This window comes from Lottia gigantea (assembly GCF_000327385.1).
Source record: "Lottia gigantea unplaced genomic scaffold LOTGIsca_95, whole genome shotgun sequence".
Lineage (NCBI taxonomy): Eukaryota > Metazoa > Mollusca > Gastropoda > Lottiidae > Lottia > Lottia gigantea.
In genome coordinates this window covers 238,164-251,898 of record NW_008711088.1, presented here as the reverse complement: position 1 = coordinate 251,898, position 13,735 = coordinate 238,164, and the positions used below count along the sequence as shown (strand labels likewise).

General features: G+C 36.8%; 3 protein-coding genes across 3 annotated transcripts in view; all 3 read right to left on the bottom strand.

Annotated features, from left to right (window-relative positions):
• LOTGIDRAFT_170222 (hypothetical protein) overlaps positions 1-1,328 on the bottom strand; it is a gene marked incomplete at both ends in the record, with an annotated part of 59,006 nt that extends 57,678 nt beyond the window's left edge. Inside the window, 2 exons of the mRNA XM_009068855.1 lie at positions 832-951; positions 1,215-1,328. Coding sequence (XP_009067103.1) covers positions 832-951; positions 1,215-1,328 — 234 coding nt within the window. The remainder of the gene's footprint in view (positions 1-831; positions 952-1,214) is intronic.
• Positions 1,329-2,163: 835 nt separating this feature from the next.
• Positions 2,164-3,629, bottom strand: LOTGIDRAFT_170221 (hypothetical protein; the record flags this gene model as incomplete). The annotated part of the gene is made up of 4 exons (XM_009068854.1): positions 2,164-2,453; positions 2,750-2,890; positions 3,232-3,320; positions 3,487-3,629. The coding sequence occupies 4 exons, from the start codon at positions 3,627-3,629 to the stop codon at positions 2,164-2,166; spliced, it is 663 nt and encodes a 220-aa protein (XP_009067102.1).
• Positions 3,630-4,546: 917 nt separating this feature from the next.
• Positions 4,547-13,735, bottom strand: part of LOTGIDRAFT_170220 (hypothetical protein) — a gene marked incomplete at both ends in the record, with an annotated part of 13,415 nt that continues 4,226 nt past the window's right edge. The window contains 10 exons of the mRNA XM_009068853.1: positions 4,547-4,746; positions 5,667-5,891; positions 6,480-6,614; positions 7,204-7,409; positions 8,344-8,556; positions 9,942-10,168; positions 10,327-10,478; positions 10,689-10,814; positions 11,764-11,883; positions 12,658-12,780. Of these exons, the coding sequence (XP_009067101.1) occupies positions 4,547-4,746; positions 5,667-5,891; positions 6,480-6,614; positions 7,204-7,409; positions 8,344-8,556; positions 9,942-10,168; positions 10,327-10,478; positions 10,689-10,814; positions 11,764-11,883; positions 12,658-12,780 (1,727 nt within the window). The remainder of the gene's footprint in view (positions 4,747-5,666; positions 5,892-6,479; positions 6,615-7,203; positions 7,410-8,343; positions 8,557-9,941; positions 10,169-10,326; positions 10,479-10,688; positions 10,815-11,763; positions 11,884-12,657; positions 12,781-13,735) is intronic.

Sequence of the window (13,735 nt, the reverse complement as noted above, 5' to 3'; positions counted from 1 at the left end):
ACGTATACATTTGTGGTTAGCTACAAAAGAAAAACAATAAGTCAATTTGAGCAATATAATCAAAACGAGAACAGGCTGTAGCCTAGTTGGTTAGAGTGGTGGAATATTTACTTGATGTCATTTGCTTGGTTATGTCGGAAAACGGTAGTCAACTAATGGTGGTCAGGAGTTCTAATCTCTGTCGGAGATATATCAGAAAAATATCGTGACTCCAGGTAAGATCACTTAAGGTGCGGGTCTTGGTTGGAGATTTTTGTCGCTGATTAAGAGTCTTGAGTAAAATCTCACGTGTTCCCATGCTTCCTCGACAAGATTATCGCCATGCCGACAGGATTTATAATATCAAACAAGTTTGATAATTGTCTCAGATAGTTTTATCATCTGTAAGACAGACTGTCATCATCCAATCAGATTCATTTTCCTTTCAATTACATGCTCCAAATGACCGACTGGAGATTTTTGTCCTTGTCTGCCGCAGCCAGTCAGTGAAACTCTTGACAAGATTCTAGTCGACGACAAAAATCAGCCACCAAGACCATTCATGTGCCCGCACCTTTAGGAATACATACTCTTATTGACCAAGTTTTAAAATTCACGTTCATTTAAAGAGAAAGTATTCCCTTAAAATAAGTTCGTTACAATTTGGCGTTAAATAAGTTCGTTACAATTTGGCGTTAAATAAGTTCGTTACAATTTGGCGTTAAATAAGTTCGTTACAATTTGGCGTTAAATAAGTTCGTTACAATTTGGCGTTAAATAAGTTCGTTACAATTTGGCGTTAAATAAGTTCGTTACAATTTGGCGTTAAATAAGTTCGTTAAATAAACTTACTACAAAATTCTCCCTCGTCCGAACTATCACCGCAATCATTATCAGTATCACAGACGAGAGCTTGAGATATACACAGTGAATTATTACATCGAAATTCATCTGGACGACACGTCTTCTCCGCTGAAAGGAAACAAGATAGAGTTTTACATCCTACTCTTCTCCGCTAAAATTATACAAGATAGAGTTTTACATCCTACTCTTCTCCGCTGAAATTATACAAGATAGAGTTTTACATCCTACTCTTCTCCGCTGAAATTATACAAGATAGAGTTTTACATCCTACTCTTCTCCGCTAAAAAATATCGCTTATTGTCAGTGAGCGTGAAAATTTGACGTCATTTGCTTCAACATCATGGGGGTGATTAAAATTGTTAAAGACTTACGACAATTTTTTTCATCGGACATATCTCCACAGTCGTTATCTCCATCACAGAGCCAAACTTCACTGATACATCGTCCATTATTACATTGATATTTATTACTCGCACATGTTACATCTAGAAAATAACATTGATATTTATTACTGGCACATGTTACATCTAGAAAATAACATTGATTTGTTTCAGATACACAACCCTCATCAGGACAGCTAGTTTTTCAGTAGACAAGAGCTCATTTCAAGCAATAAACACATTTTAGATACACAATCCTCATCAGGACAGCTAGTTTTGAAAATGTTCTAATATAGGACTTAATGTTAGCTAATTGACTAGAGCTCATCTCATACTGCCGACATGTTTCAGATACACAATCCTCATCAGGACAGCTAATTAAATGTTCTAATATAGGACTTAATGTTAGCTAATTGACTAGAGCTCATCTCATACTGCTGACACATGTTTCAGATACACAATCCTCATCAGGACAGCTAGTTTTAGAAATGGAGGTTAACTTTCTAATATAGATCTTAATGTTAGCTAATTGACTAGAGCTCATCTCATGCTACTGACATGTTTCTGATACACAATCCTCATCAGGACAGCTAGTTTTAGAAATGGAGGTTAACTTTCTAATATAGGACTTAATGTTAGCTAATTGACTAGAGCTCATCTCATGCTACTGACATGTTTCTGATACACAATCCTCATCAGGACAGCTAGTTTTGAAAATGGGGTGTTTACTTTCTGATGTTACATTGTAAGGGAACTAACGGCAGATATCAATTCTCAAAAGGGACACAGATGGCTGAAATTGAGCTCTGTCTGTTCTCAAGGAGGTATCTCAAGCTTCTAACCTTTGCTCATACAGACATTACAATTTTCTACTTAATTGCAATGAACCCAGACATCAGATTTTAATTCTGAAAAGGGACACGGATGGCTGAAATAACAACTAACCTGTCGGACAATCGTCTTCATCAGAATTATCCAGACAGTCGTTGTCTCGATCACATTTATACGATTGAGGTATACATCGTCTATTTCTACATTCGTACAAACCAGACGGACAGGAGGCGGGGTTAGGTTCGTTGGGATTGGGTTCACACGATCGTTGATCTTCTTTCAGTTTGAAACCATAGGGACAGGCACAGTGACGGCCTATTATTATTAAACTAGGACTGACTGGTACCGGGAAACAGAAATGGGAGCAATCTCCGTTTCTTCGTGTACATGGATTCTGAGCTACAAAAATATAAAAATATTACAGATGAAAATCTATTCTTAAAATTCTTTTCTCCACTTGAGGGATTGGATTGTAGGCTAACAGACTTTCAATCAAGGCCTCTGATTGGCTGTATTTGTTAGTGTATAATCCAATCAAATCACTACATTTACAAACTTCAGTGATACAAGAAAGATGCCAAATGATGTCAAGGTATTAGACAGAGATTATAATAGCATACAAAATTGCTACATTTACAAACTTCAGTGACACAAGAAAATGCCAATTGATGTCAAGGTATAAGACTGATACTTACAAGATATTGGTTGTAAATCTTTATCAAAAATCTTAATTCCCATCATTTTCCCAATCCCTGATCGAATTCTTCGTTCTTTTCCACCATTTTTATCAATTTTCAAAATGGCTTCCATCCTCCAGTCGGTAAAATATATACTATCTGAAAGCAAACATAAAAATCCTTAATTCATGTCCTAGGCCAGTGCTTTCTTGAATACACTCACAGACAAAAATGGAGAGAAGGGTAACAACTTAGGTTCATAAGGATCCTTTCTAGGTTAGGTCAAAAGGTTAATTTGACGAATGTTCAAACGGCTGTCTTTAGACCCTAACTGACTGAAGTGACTAAATTAAAAATAAAAGCTAATAAAAAATAAAAGGTCATTTGAAGAATGTTCAAGAAGGCCGTCGTTAGACCCTAACTGAAGTGACTAGACTAAAAAATGAAATGAAAGTTGGGTTTAATTTTAATTACACTGAAAAACAGTAATAAAATATTACCTTTATAAACGGAAATTCCAAATGGATGAGTTATAGAATGTCCTTCTAACGTGGTCAAATCATTGCCGTTAAAATCAGAACTTTGAATTCTGCAAAAAAAAAAGTTAAAAGGATTGTAAAGAGGTTTTCTCAATTTTTTATGTAAGTAGATCCTTCATAATATAAACACGTCTTTTTTCATCTGATAGAGCTCAGTTACAGCCATCAGTAACCCTTTTCAAATTAAAAAAAAAAACAATACGAAAGTAAACTGACCTGTCAAAATAAGCATCCACCCAATACAAACGATCCGCTTCAAAATCAACGCACAAACCATTCGGCCAGCCAAGTTGATGTTGTCTTATCTTGGTGACGTTACTACCATCTCCGTACGCCCTAGCGATATACGCCGTCTGCATCGAGTTTCTCAACCAATCAGAGAAAAATATCACCCTAGTAAAAATCAAATTCAAAATTTCGATTCATGGGACACTGATAGCATCAATTTACACCATTCCAATTTTCAATCAGACGTCTGTGGTTCTTGTTAAAGAGATTGTAAAGAGGTTTTCTAAATTTTTTATGTGTATCAGGGACACTGATAGCATCAATTTACATCATTCCAATTTTCAATCAGACGTCTGTGGTTCTTGTTAAAGAGATTGTAAAGAGGTTTTCTAAATTTTTTATGTGTATTAGAGACACTGATAGCATCAATTTACATCATTCTAATTTTCAATCAGACGTCTGTGGTTCTTGTTAAAGAGATTGTAAAGAGGTTTTCTAAATGTTTTATGTGTATCAGGGACACTGATAGCATCAATTTACACCATTCCAATTTTCAATCAGACGTCTGTGGTTCTTGTTAAAGAGATTGTAAAGAGGTTTTCTAAATTTTTTATTTGTATCAGGGACACTGATAGCATCAATTTACATCATTCCAATTTTCAATCAGATGTCTGTGGTTCCTGCAATTCCACTAAAACTAAGTGTTTGATGCCTTTACTATCGCAAAATATCACATAAGGCCCTTGGCAATTAGTGACGTCATCTAGTAGAATTGCAGGAATCACAAATCAAATGAATTCTGCACCAGATTGGGCTAATGAAGACAGGAAACGCCATGCAGTGTTCAATGAGGGAAATTTAGCCATGATAGCAACTCTTTACCAATTTCCAACTGTCGAGGGATCTTTAACGTACACAGACTTTAGCACACGGGGCCTAAGTTTACTGTCCCATCTGAACGACTTTTTCCATGTTAGCCCAAATGTAGCAGGGGCGACAGAATTGTCCACCTTACACCGAGGGGTCATAATATATTTTGTTAAAAAACCTACCCTTTTAAGGGGTTGACAACAATAGATCTGGGATTTCCCAAGTCTTTGATGATGTCACGTCTGTCTCCAGGCTGTTCGATTCGGACCACAGACACTGTTCTCTGAGCGTAATCGGTAAAATACAAATTCTTGGACATCCAGTCTACTGACAGACCTTCTACCGTTCTAATACTGTTAACAACTAGTGGGACTGGATCTAAAAATCAAACAGAATGAACATGAATGAACATGAAATGAAAACAGAATGAATATGAATGAACATGAAACGAACATGAACCAACATGAAATGAACATGAATCCAACATGAAAAGAACATGAAACGATTATGAATGAAAATGAAATGAACATGAATCCAACATGAAACGAACATGAAATGACCATGAAAAGAACATGAAACGAACATGAAATGATTATAAATGAAAATGGAATGAACATGAACAAAAATGAAACAGTCATGAAATGAACATGAAACGAACATGAAGAGTTATTCATCTTACTTTTCGGAAACCAGTTTCATTTCATGAAGACGGACAACCAAAGGGAATGCATTATAAAATTACAAACCAAAATGAAATTGAGTTTTACGTACTACTTTTCTACACCCGAAAATCCAAACATTTTAGCGAAACATTGGTAGCAGCTAATGAACTTTTCACATGAGGAAGTATATCAATGATAAGTGAGTAAGTATTTCATAATGAAAAGTGGTATCAGGTGTCTAGAAGAGTAAGCATTCTCGGCCTGGCACAAAACTGCTCACATGAGGAAGTATATCAATTATAAGTGAGTGAGTATTTCATAATGAAAAGTGGTATCAGGTGTCTAGAAGAGTAGGCATACCCTGCCTGGTACAAAACTGCTCATATGAGGAAGTATATCAATTATAAGTGAGTAAGTATTTCATAATGAAAAGTGATATCAGGTGTCTAGAAGAGTAGGCATACCCTGTCTGGCACAAAACTGCTCACATGAGGAAGTATATCAATTTTAAATGAACATAATCATCATTAGATATTTTGAGAAACACGACCAAGTTTTTTATTAAAGTAGACCAGGCAAAAGAATTGAAAGTTAGAAACTTTCTTACGCCAGGCCGAAGATATCAGATTAACTTACCTGAATCACCTAACTTTCCTTGATAAATAACAAGATTTCGAACATCAGAAAAAAATACGGTTTCATTTTCAGCTATATAGTCAACTGCTACGTAGTTTCGGCCATTACGGCCTCGACTTGGTCCGATGATTGGTTGTATGGCATCCACGGAATACGTGTCTGATTCTTCTACAGGAATTCCTCGTACGGCATGCATTGAGGCAAATAATATAAATTTATCGATCTCTACAAAAAAAGTGAAAAAGTAATTTGAATAAAATGCAGATCCGTTCGTTCTGGGTTTTCTGTTTTTGCAGAGGGTGATTTCAACTTTAAGATCTGATGAAATTATACAAAGCACCACAATTTCTGTTGTAGGCCGTCATATGCTAATCACCTACCACATAATAGCGTAATGGTGCGGGCACACGTACAGTCGTGGCTGCCAATTTTTGTCGCTGACTCGAATCTTGAGTAAAATTTCATGACAAGATTATTGCGTCACCGACAGGATTTATAATATTAAACAAGTTTGATAATTGTCTCTGATATTTTTATCATCTGTTAGACAGACCGTCATCATCCAATCAGATTCATTTTCCTTTCAATTACATGCTCCGTGCTGGAGATTTTTGTCCACTCGTGTGCCAATGCCAGTCTGTGAAACTGACAAGACTCTAGTCTGCGACAAAAATCTCTGACTTAGACCGTTCGTGTGCCTGCACCAAAAATAGTTTAACATTCTGCTTTTCTGCATCCGATTAGGCTAATGAAGACAGGCAAAGCCAAGCAGTGTAAAATGAGGGAAATTTTTACATATAAAATCATACATACTTGTGCAGTTGATGGAATCATCCGCAAGCTGGTACCCTGCCCCACACAAACATCGATATCCCAGTCCAGAGTTATCCGTCGTGTGAGATATTATACAGATCTGTTGACAGATATTATCTTTACATGGGTATTTCTCTACAAAAATATCACAAACTCAGCTAATTAGGAGTTAAAGGGACAGGTGGGGAATTTGGGGGATTGATTTGAGTCTTGAATATATGTAAATAGTCTTCAGAAATACTAGAAATGTACCAAAATCACATAATTCCTTTAAAAATACAACAATACACTATACATGGTCCTTGGCTTGGTTGATTTGAGTCTTGAATATATGTAAATAGTCTTCAGAAATACTTGAAATGTATGAAAATCACATAATTCCTTTAAAAATATCTCAACCTAGGAATTTAACTTTCTATTTCTATAGATGTCTATATTCAAATATTCAATTCTGTTAAAATAACGACTCGTCTTTTTAACATTCAAAAGTAGATAATTCTGGACACACATGGATTTGAAGACTCAAATTTCGACAGTGAGCTGTGAACACTATTACTGATTAGCTTAGCTAAAAAAATTCCTGTTTCAGAGACTAAAGTATGATTGGACAAAAAAATGGCGCAGCTGTCCCTTTAAGAACTATAAGATCAAAAATTTGAAATCGCGGGTCCAAACCAGAGCGAGCCTAATTTTGGAAGTTTCTTCCGTCTTTCAATATACATACCTGGTTCGGGTTGTTTGTTTATATGAGAAACTTTAATAGAGCCCACAATATTGCCCCGCGTTTCATATATCTGTTCAGGGTCCCCTCCGTACATATTCACTTTCAATACGCCTTTCTTCGTAGCATCCGTCCAATAAACATAGTCCTCGAATACAGCCAATGACAGCGCTGACGGAACTTGGATACCACCAGATAGAATAGTTCTCCTGAAAGTAGCAAATTCCAAATTAACCAATCACGTATTCCAAATTCTTGCATAAATTTTCCTTATAGAGTTTGAAGAAGAAGGGAGCCCTAATTGGGCTAATGCCATGCAGTGTGCAATGAGGGAAATTTTGAGGCATCTCAAAGGTCTGGTAGGTCGAATTTGTACTTCTGCACCTGATTGGGCTAATGAAGACAGGCAATGCCATGCAGTGTGCAATAAGGGAAATTTTGGCTGGCAGATGGCTTCCTGTACTATCATTTTTGATTTACGGTTTTTTCTCTCTCTTCTTAGAAATGAAACCTGAGCTAATGAAGACAGACAATGCCATGCAGTGTGCAATGAGGGAAATTATGCCAGCCAACTTTCTTCTGAGGAATTGTTAGGGCTTGAGCGTTGGAATCTATGACATCATTTGCTTGGTTACGTCGAACAAATGGCGACTGTGGGTTCCAATCTCGGTTGAGTTAGTCATCTTCACTCATAATTCCCATCGACCCAGCTGTAAATGGGTACAGATAATCCAAGAAAGATCAAAGCCAAGAGGTTTGACCAAGGATCAGCTGGTAGAAAGGATCCTTGTGAACCTAAGTTGTTATCCTTGTAAAATCAATACCAAGAGGTTTGACCAAGGATCAGCTGGTAGAAAGGATTCTTGTAAATCTAAGTTGTTATCCTTGTAAAATCAATACCAAGAGGTTTGATCAAGAACCAGCTGGTAGAAAGGATTCTTGTAGACCTAAGTTGTTATCCTTGTAAAATCAATACCAAGAGGTTTGATCAAGGACCAGCTGGTAGAAAGGATCCATGTGAACCTAAGTTGTTATCCTTGTAAAATTAATACCAAGAGGTTTGACCAAGGATCAGCTGGTAGAAAGGATCCTTGTAAAATATAGTTGTTTCTTTCTGTCTTAGTAATATTAGAAGTTACGTACCTATCTAGTCCATGATAGTTGACGGTTTCAATATGATCGAGATGAGAATCCACCCAGAAGATTCTTTCGTTGATAATATCAACTGTAATACTAACTGGTAATAATAACTTATTTAATTTTAAATCTAGTCGATGACTTCCGTCCATAAACGCTCTTTCGATTTTAGCTGAATTTCTCTTTGATTTACGTCCAACATCCACAAAAAACATATACCTACAAAAAATAATAAATATACAGACTAAACTTTTCAAATACTTGCTGTCCTGATGAGGATTGTGTATCTGAAACATGTCAGCAGCACGAGATAAACTCTAATCAATTAGCTAACATTAAGTCCTATATTAGAAAGTTAACCTCTATTTCTGAAACTAGCTGTCCTGATGAGGATTGTGTATCAGAAACATGTCAGCAGTATGAGATGAGCTCTAGTCAATTAGCTAACATTAAGTCCTATATTAGAAAGTTAACCTCCATTTCTGAAACTAACTGTCCTGATGAGGATTGTGTATCAGAAACATGTCAGCAGTATGAGATGAGCTCTAGTCAATTAGCTAACATTAAGTCCTATATTAGAAAGTTAACCTCCATTTCTGAAACTAGCTGTCCTGATGAGGATTGTGTATCAGAAACATGTCAGCAGTATGAGATGAGCTCTAATCAATTAGCTAACATTAAGTCCTATATTAGAAAGTTAACCTCCATTTCTGAAACTAACTGTCCTGATGAGGATTGTGTATCTGAAACATGTCAGCAGCATGAGATGAGCTCTAGTCAATTAGCTAACATTAAGTCCTATATTAGAAAGTTAACCTCTATTTCTGAAACTAACTGTCCTGATGAGGATTGTGTATCAGAAACATGTCAGCAGTATGAGATGAACTCTAGTCAATTAGCTAACATTAAGTCCTATATTAGAAAGTTAACCTCCATTTCTAAAACTAGCTGTCCTGATGAGGATTGTGTATCAGAAACATGTCAGCAGTATGAGATGAACTCTAATCAATTAGCTAACATTAAGTCCTATATTAGAAAGTTAACCTCCATTTCTGAAACTAACTGTCCTGATGAGGATTGTGTATCTGAAACATGTCAGCAGCATGAGATGAGCTCTAATCAATTAGCTAACATTAAGTCCTATATTAGAAAGTTAACCTCCATTTCTAAAACTAGCTGTCCTGATGAGGATTGTGTATCAGAAACATGTCAGCAGTATGAGATGAGCTCTAATCAATTAGCTAACATTAAGTCCTATATTAGAAAGTTAACCTCCATTTCTGAAACTAACTGTCCTGATGAGGATCATGTAAACAAAACGCATCTAAGACCCCTTAAAGTCCAATTAAAATTAGATCAAATTTTCATTTTAAATCTAGCCACTTGATAAACACCGCGTCACAGCGCTGGAGAAATTTGATTGGGCAAAGCAGACGTCATTGAGTTAGGTCAAAAGGTTAATTGACGAACGTTCAAGAGGGCTGTCGTTAGACCCTAACTGAACCGGCTATATTAAACATAAAAGCTAATAAAAAACAGAACGAAAGTTTGGTCTAATTTTATTTTAACAGAATCCTTATCAGTTTAAATTCTTTTAAACTTACCCATGAATGGGGTCGATGGTGAAAGATTTTGGTGTTCGAATATTGTCCGAAATGATATTTCTCTGTAATTTGGAACTCAGCGAATACATATCAATTCTAATGGCTTCCTCGTCCAGATAGTAGAGATTATATCCCACCCAATCATAGAGAATCTGTGTCGGATTAATCAGACCTTTGATTGGTAGAAGTTGTTTTTCCGTCCAATTGTCAATACTAGCTCGATATATCTACAAAATAGAAAGAAATATGAGTGGAGTTTTACATCCTACTATTCTACATCTGAAAAAGAATAATGAAAGTGGGTAATAACATGCAGTGTGCAATGAGGGAAATTTTGAAAACCTCTTCACAATCCCTTTTCTGTCAAAGAAAATTTTAAACTTACCTTCGATTTGTTGACCCAAAACATCTGATTATTTCGTAAATCCAATTCGATATCCTGCGTATCAGAAAGCGACAATTTCTGTGTGATATCTCCAGATTTATCCATGGATAATAAATTCCCTTCATCGATAATATACAGCCTCATATCATCACCTATAATTAAATGATGTCATGTTAAGATTTCAACACTCTAATTAAATGAGCAACAGTCAGTCCTCATTTTAAGAATCTCATTTAACCCTAGACAAGGTTTCTATTTTGATTGATATTGCAAAATCAACTAACAAAATCACAGATAATAAAATAGTGGACCACAGCCATATACGCCCACCACGGCATGCACAGGACTTTGGTATTACTTACTGTTTTGAGCTCGGCATGTTCGGATACCAACCAGCGTATAACCATCAGTACATTGACACTCGAACGACCCAACTTTATTCTGACATCCCTGATCACAGTATCCCCATTGTCCACATTCATTAAAATCTGAAATAAATTGAATGGAGTTTTACATCCTACTATTCTGCTTCTGATTAGGCTAATGAAAACGGGCAACACCATGCAGTGTGTAATGTGGGAAATTCATGTGCACAGTTTGCTGTACAAATGTTCATACACCAATCTGACCTACATCACTGACAGGGGGAAACTGGATCGAAAAATCTGAAGGTACTATCTTGACCTATGCTGGGATTGAACCCTGGACCTTCAGGTTAGCAAGCGAGCGTTTAACTCACTGACAGGGGGAAACTGGGTTGAAAAATCTGAAGGTATTATCTCGACCTATGATAGGATTGAACCCTGGACCTTCAGATTAGTGAGCAAGCATCTAACTCACTGACAGGGGGAAACTGGGTTGAAAAATCTGAAGGTATTATCTTGACCTATGCTGGGATTGAACCCTGGACCTTCAAATTACCGAGCAAGCATCTAACTCACTGAGTCACCGTGGCTCCAGCATCCTTTGAAAGCTAAGATTCCATATACGTGTCATGCGGACATAAATGGCATTTGCGGATCCGTCATGCGTCAAATATGATTCCATATGTGCGTTAAACGTATGCGTTTTCTTTCTTTTGACGCACAGACTTCTAGACAGATGGATGCTTTGGTGCATAAAAAAGACAGGGAATCCCCACAAATACGTCCGGATGCGTCAAAAATCTCTACACCCGACGGAGACCATTTGACGGATACCGCTTCCTCATATATGGAATCATACCCTCTTAAACCAACCATTTCGATTTTTAACGCATGATGGATGACGCAAGACGGATCAGCATGATGTGTATATGGAATCATACCCTCTTAAACCAACCATTTCGATTTTTAACGCATGATGGATGACGCTTGACGGATCAGCATGACGCGTATATGGAATCTTAGCTTTAAAGCAGAAAGATGAAAATTGATGACCAATATGAAAAATACTGACCTACACAGGTTCTATTATTATCCGGGGTGATATGATATCCTACATTACAATGACAAACTCCACCAGATGGCGTTGATCGACATTTATTATCACATGACAATACACCGCAATTAATCCAACCTGAAATAAAAAGGAAAGGGTTAATGAAGATGGGCAACCCAATGCAGTGTGCAATGAGGGAAATTTTGCCAGGACAGTGGCATCAAATGTCAAGGGGTAAATATCCTATAGCACACAGGGCCTTGTGATCACACGACAATTCACCGCAATTATTCGAACTGAAATGGAAAGGGTTAATGGCAACCCAATGCAGTGTGCAATGAGGGAAATTTTACCAGGACAGTGGCATCAAATGTCAAGGGGTAAATATCCTATAGCACACAGGGACTTGTGATCACACGACAATTCACCGCAATTATTCGAACTGAAATGCAGTGTGCAATGAGGGAAATTTTACCAGGACAGTGGCATCAAATGTCAAGGGGTAAGTATCCTATAGCACACAGGGCCTGGTGATCACACGACAATTCACTGCAATTATTTGAACTGAAATGCAGTGTGCAATGAGGGAAATTTTGCCAAGACACCAGCATTTGCCTTTTCCCTCTGACCTGCATCACTGATGAGGGAAAACCTGGGTTGGTTAGTGAACAACTGAGAGTTTCTGATTTTCAAAGATCTCTTCTGTACACAGTCTGAACAACACAGGGCCTTGGTTTATCGTCCCATCCTAATGACTAGATGCTTTTTCCATGTCAGCCCTTCTGATCTGCATATCTCAACCTATGCTGGTACCAGTAACGAACCCTGTCAGCGAGCGAGTAATCAACTGACCAAGCCACTGTGTCTCCGATATGACAGACGAAAATTTTGGTTGGTTCATCTGATACTTACTGCAAGACATAACTTCATCTTCATCTTTATCACAATCTCTCTTATTATCACAGACATTATAAATAGAGATACACTTTCCATTGTGGGGACACGCCCATTCTCCTGGTCTACAGTTATATCTTGCTATAAAAATATAAACATTCTGCCTTATTACAATTTCAAATATTACACACGTTCCTTTTTACCCTTAAGTATATCTGTATTAATCGTAAATAATACAGGCACCAACCAAACAACAAAAATCAACAAGTTGGCAAAACACAGACACCATAATATTGAGTGGCCTGTTTGTGTATTTGATGAAAAGTGGCTATTGCAGTCAAGGTATAAGACACAGTTCGTAATAGCTTGATATTGTGAAGATATGATATAAGAAAGATGACTATTTCAGTCAAGGTATTAGTACATAAAATAAGTTTGTAATAGCTTGACATTGTGAAGATGAAGTTTGTTATAGCTTGACATTGTGAAGATGAAGTTTGTAATAGCTTGACATTGTGAAGATGAAGTTTGTAATAGCTTGACATTGTGAAGATGAAGTTTGTAATAACTTGACATTGTGAAGATGAAGTTAGTAATAGCTTGACATTGTGAAGATGAAGTTAGTAATAGCTTGACATTGTGAAGATGAAGTTTGTAATAGCTTGACATTGTGAAGATGTAGTTTGTAATAGCCTGACATTGTGAAGATGAAGTTTGTAATAGCTTGACATTGTGAAGATGAAGTTTGTAATAGCTTGACATTGTGAAGATGTGATACAAGAAAGGTGACTATTGTAGTCAAGGTATAAGACAAAGGTATAAGACAATAGATTGACATTGTGAAGATACAAGAAAGGTGACTATTGTAGTCAAGGTATAAGACAAAGGTATAAGACAATAGATTGACATTTTGAAGATACAAGAAAGGTAGCTATTGTAGTCAAGGTATAAGACAAAGTTTGTAATAGCTTGACATTGTAAAGATGTGATACAAGAAAGGTGACTATTGTAGTCAAGGTATAAGATGAAGTTGGTAATAGCTTGACATTGTAAAGATGTGATACAAGAAAGGTGACTATTGTAGTCAAGGTATAAG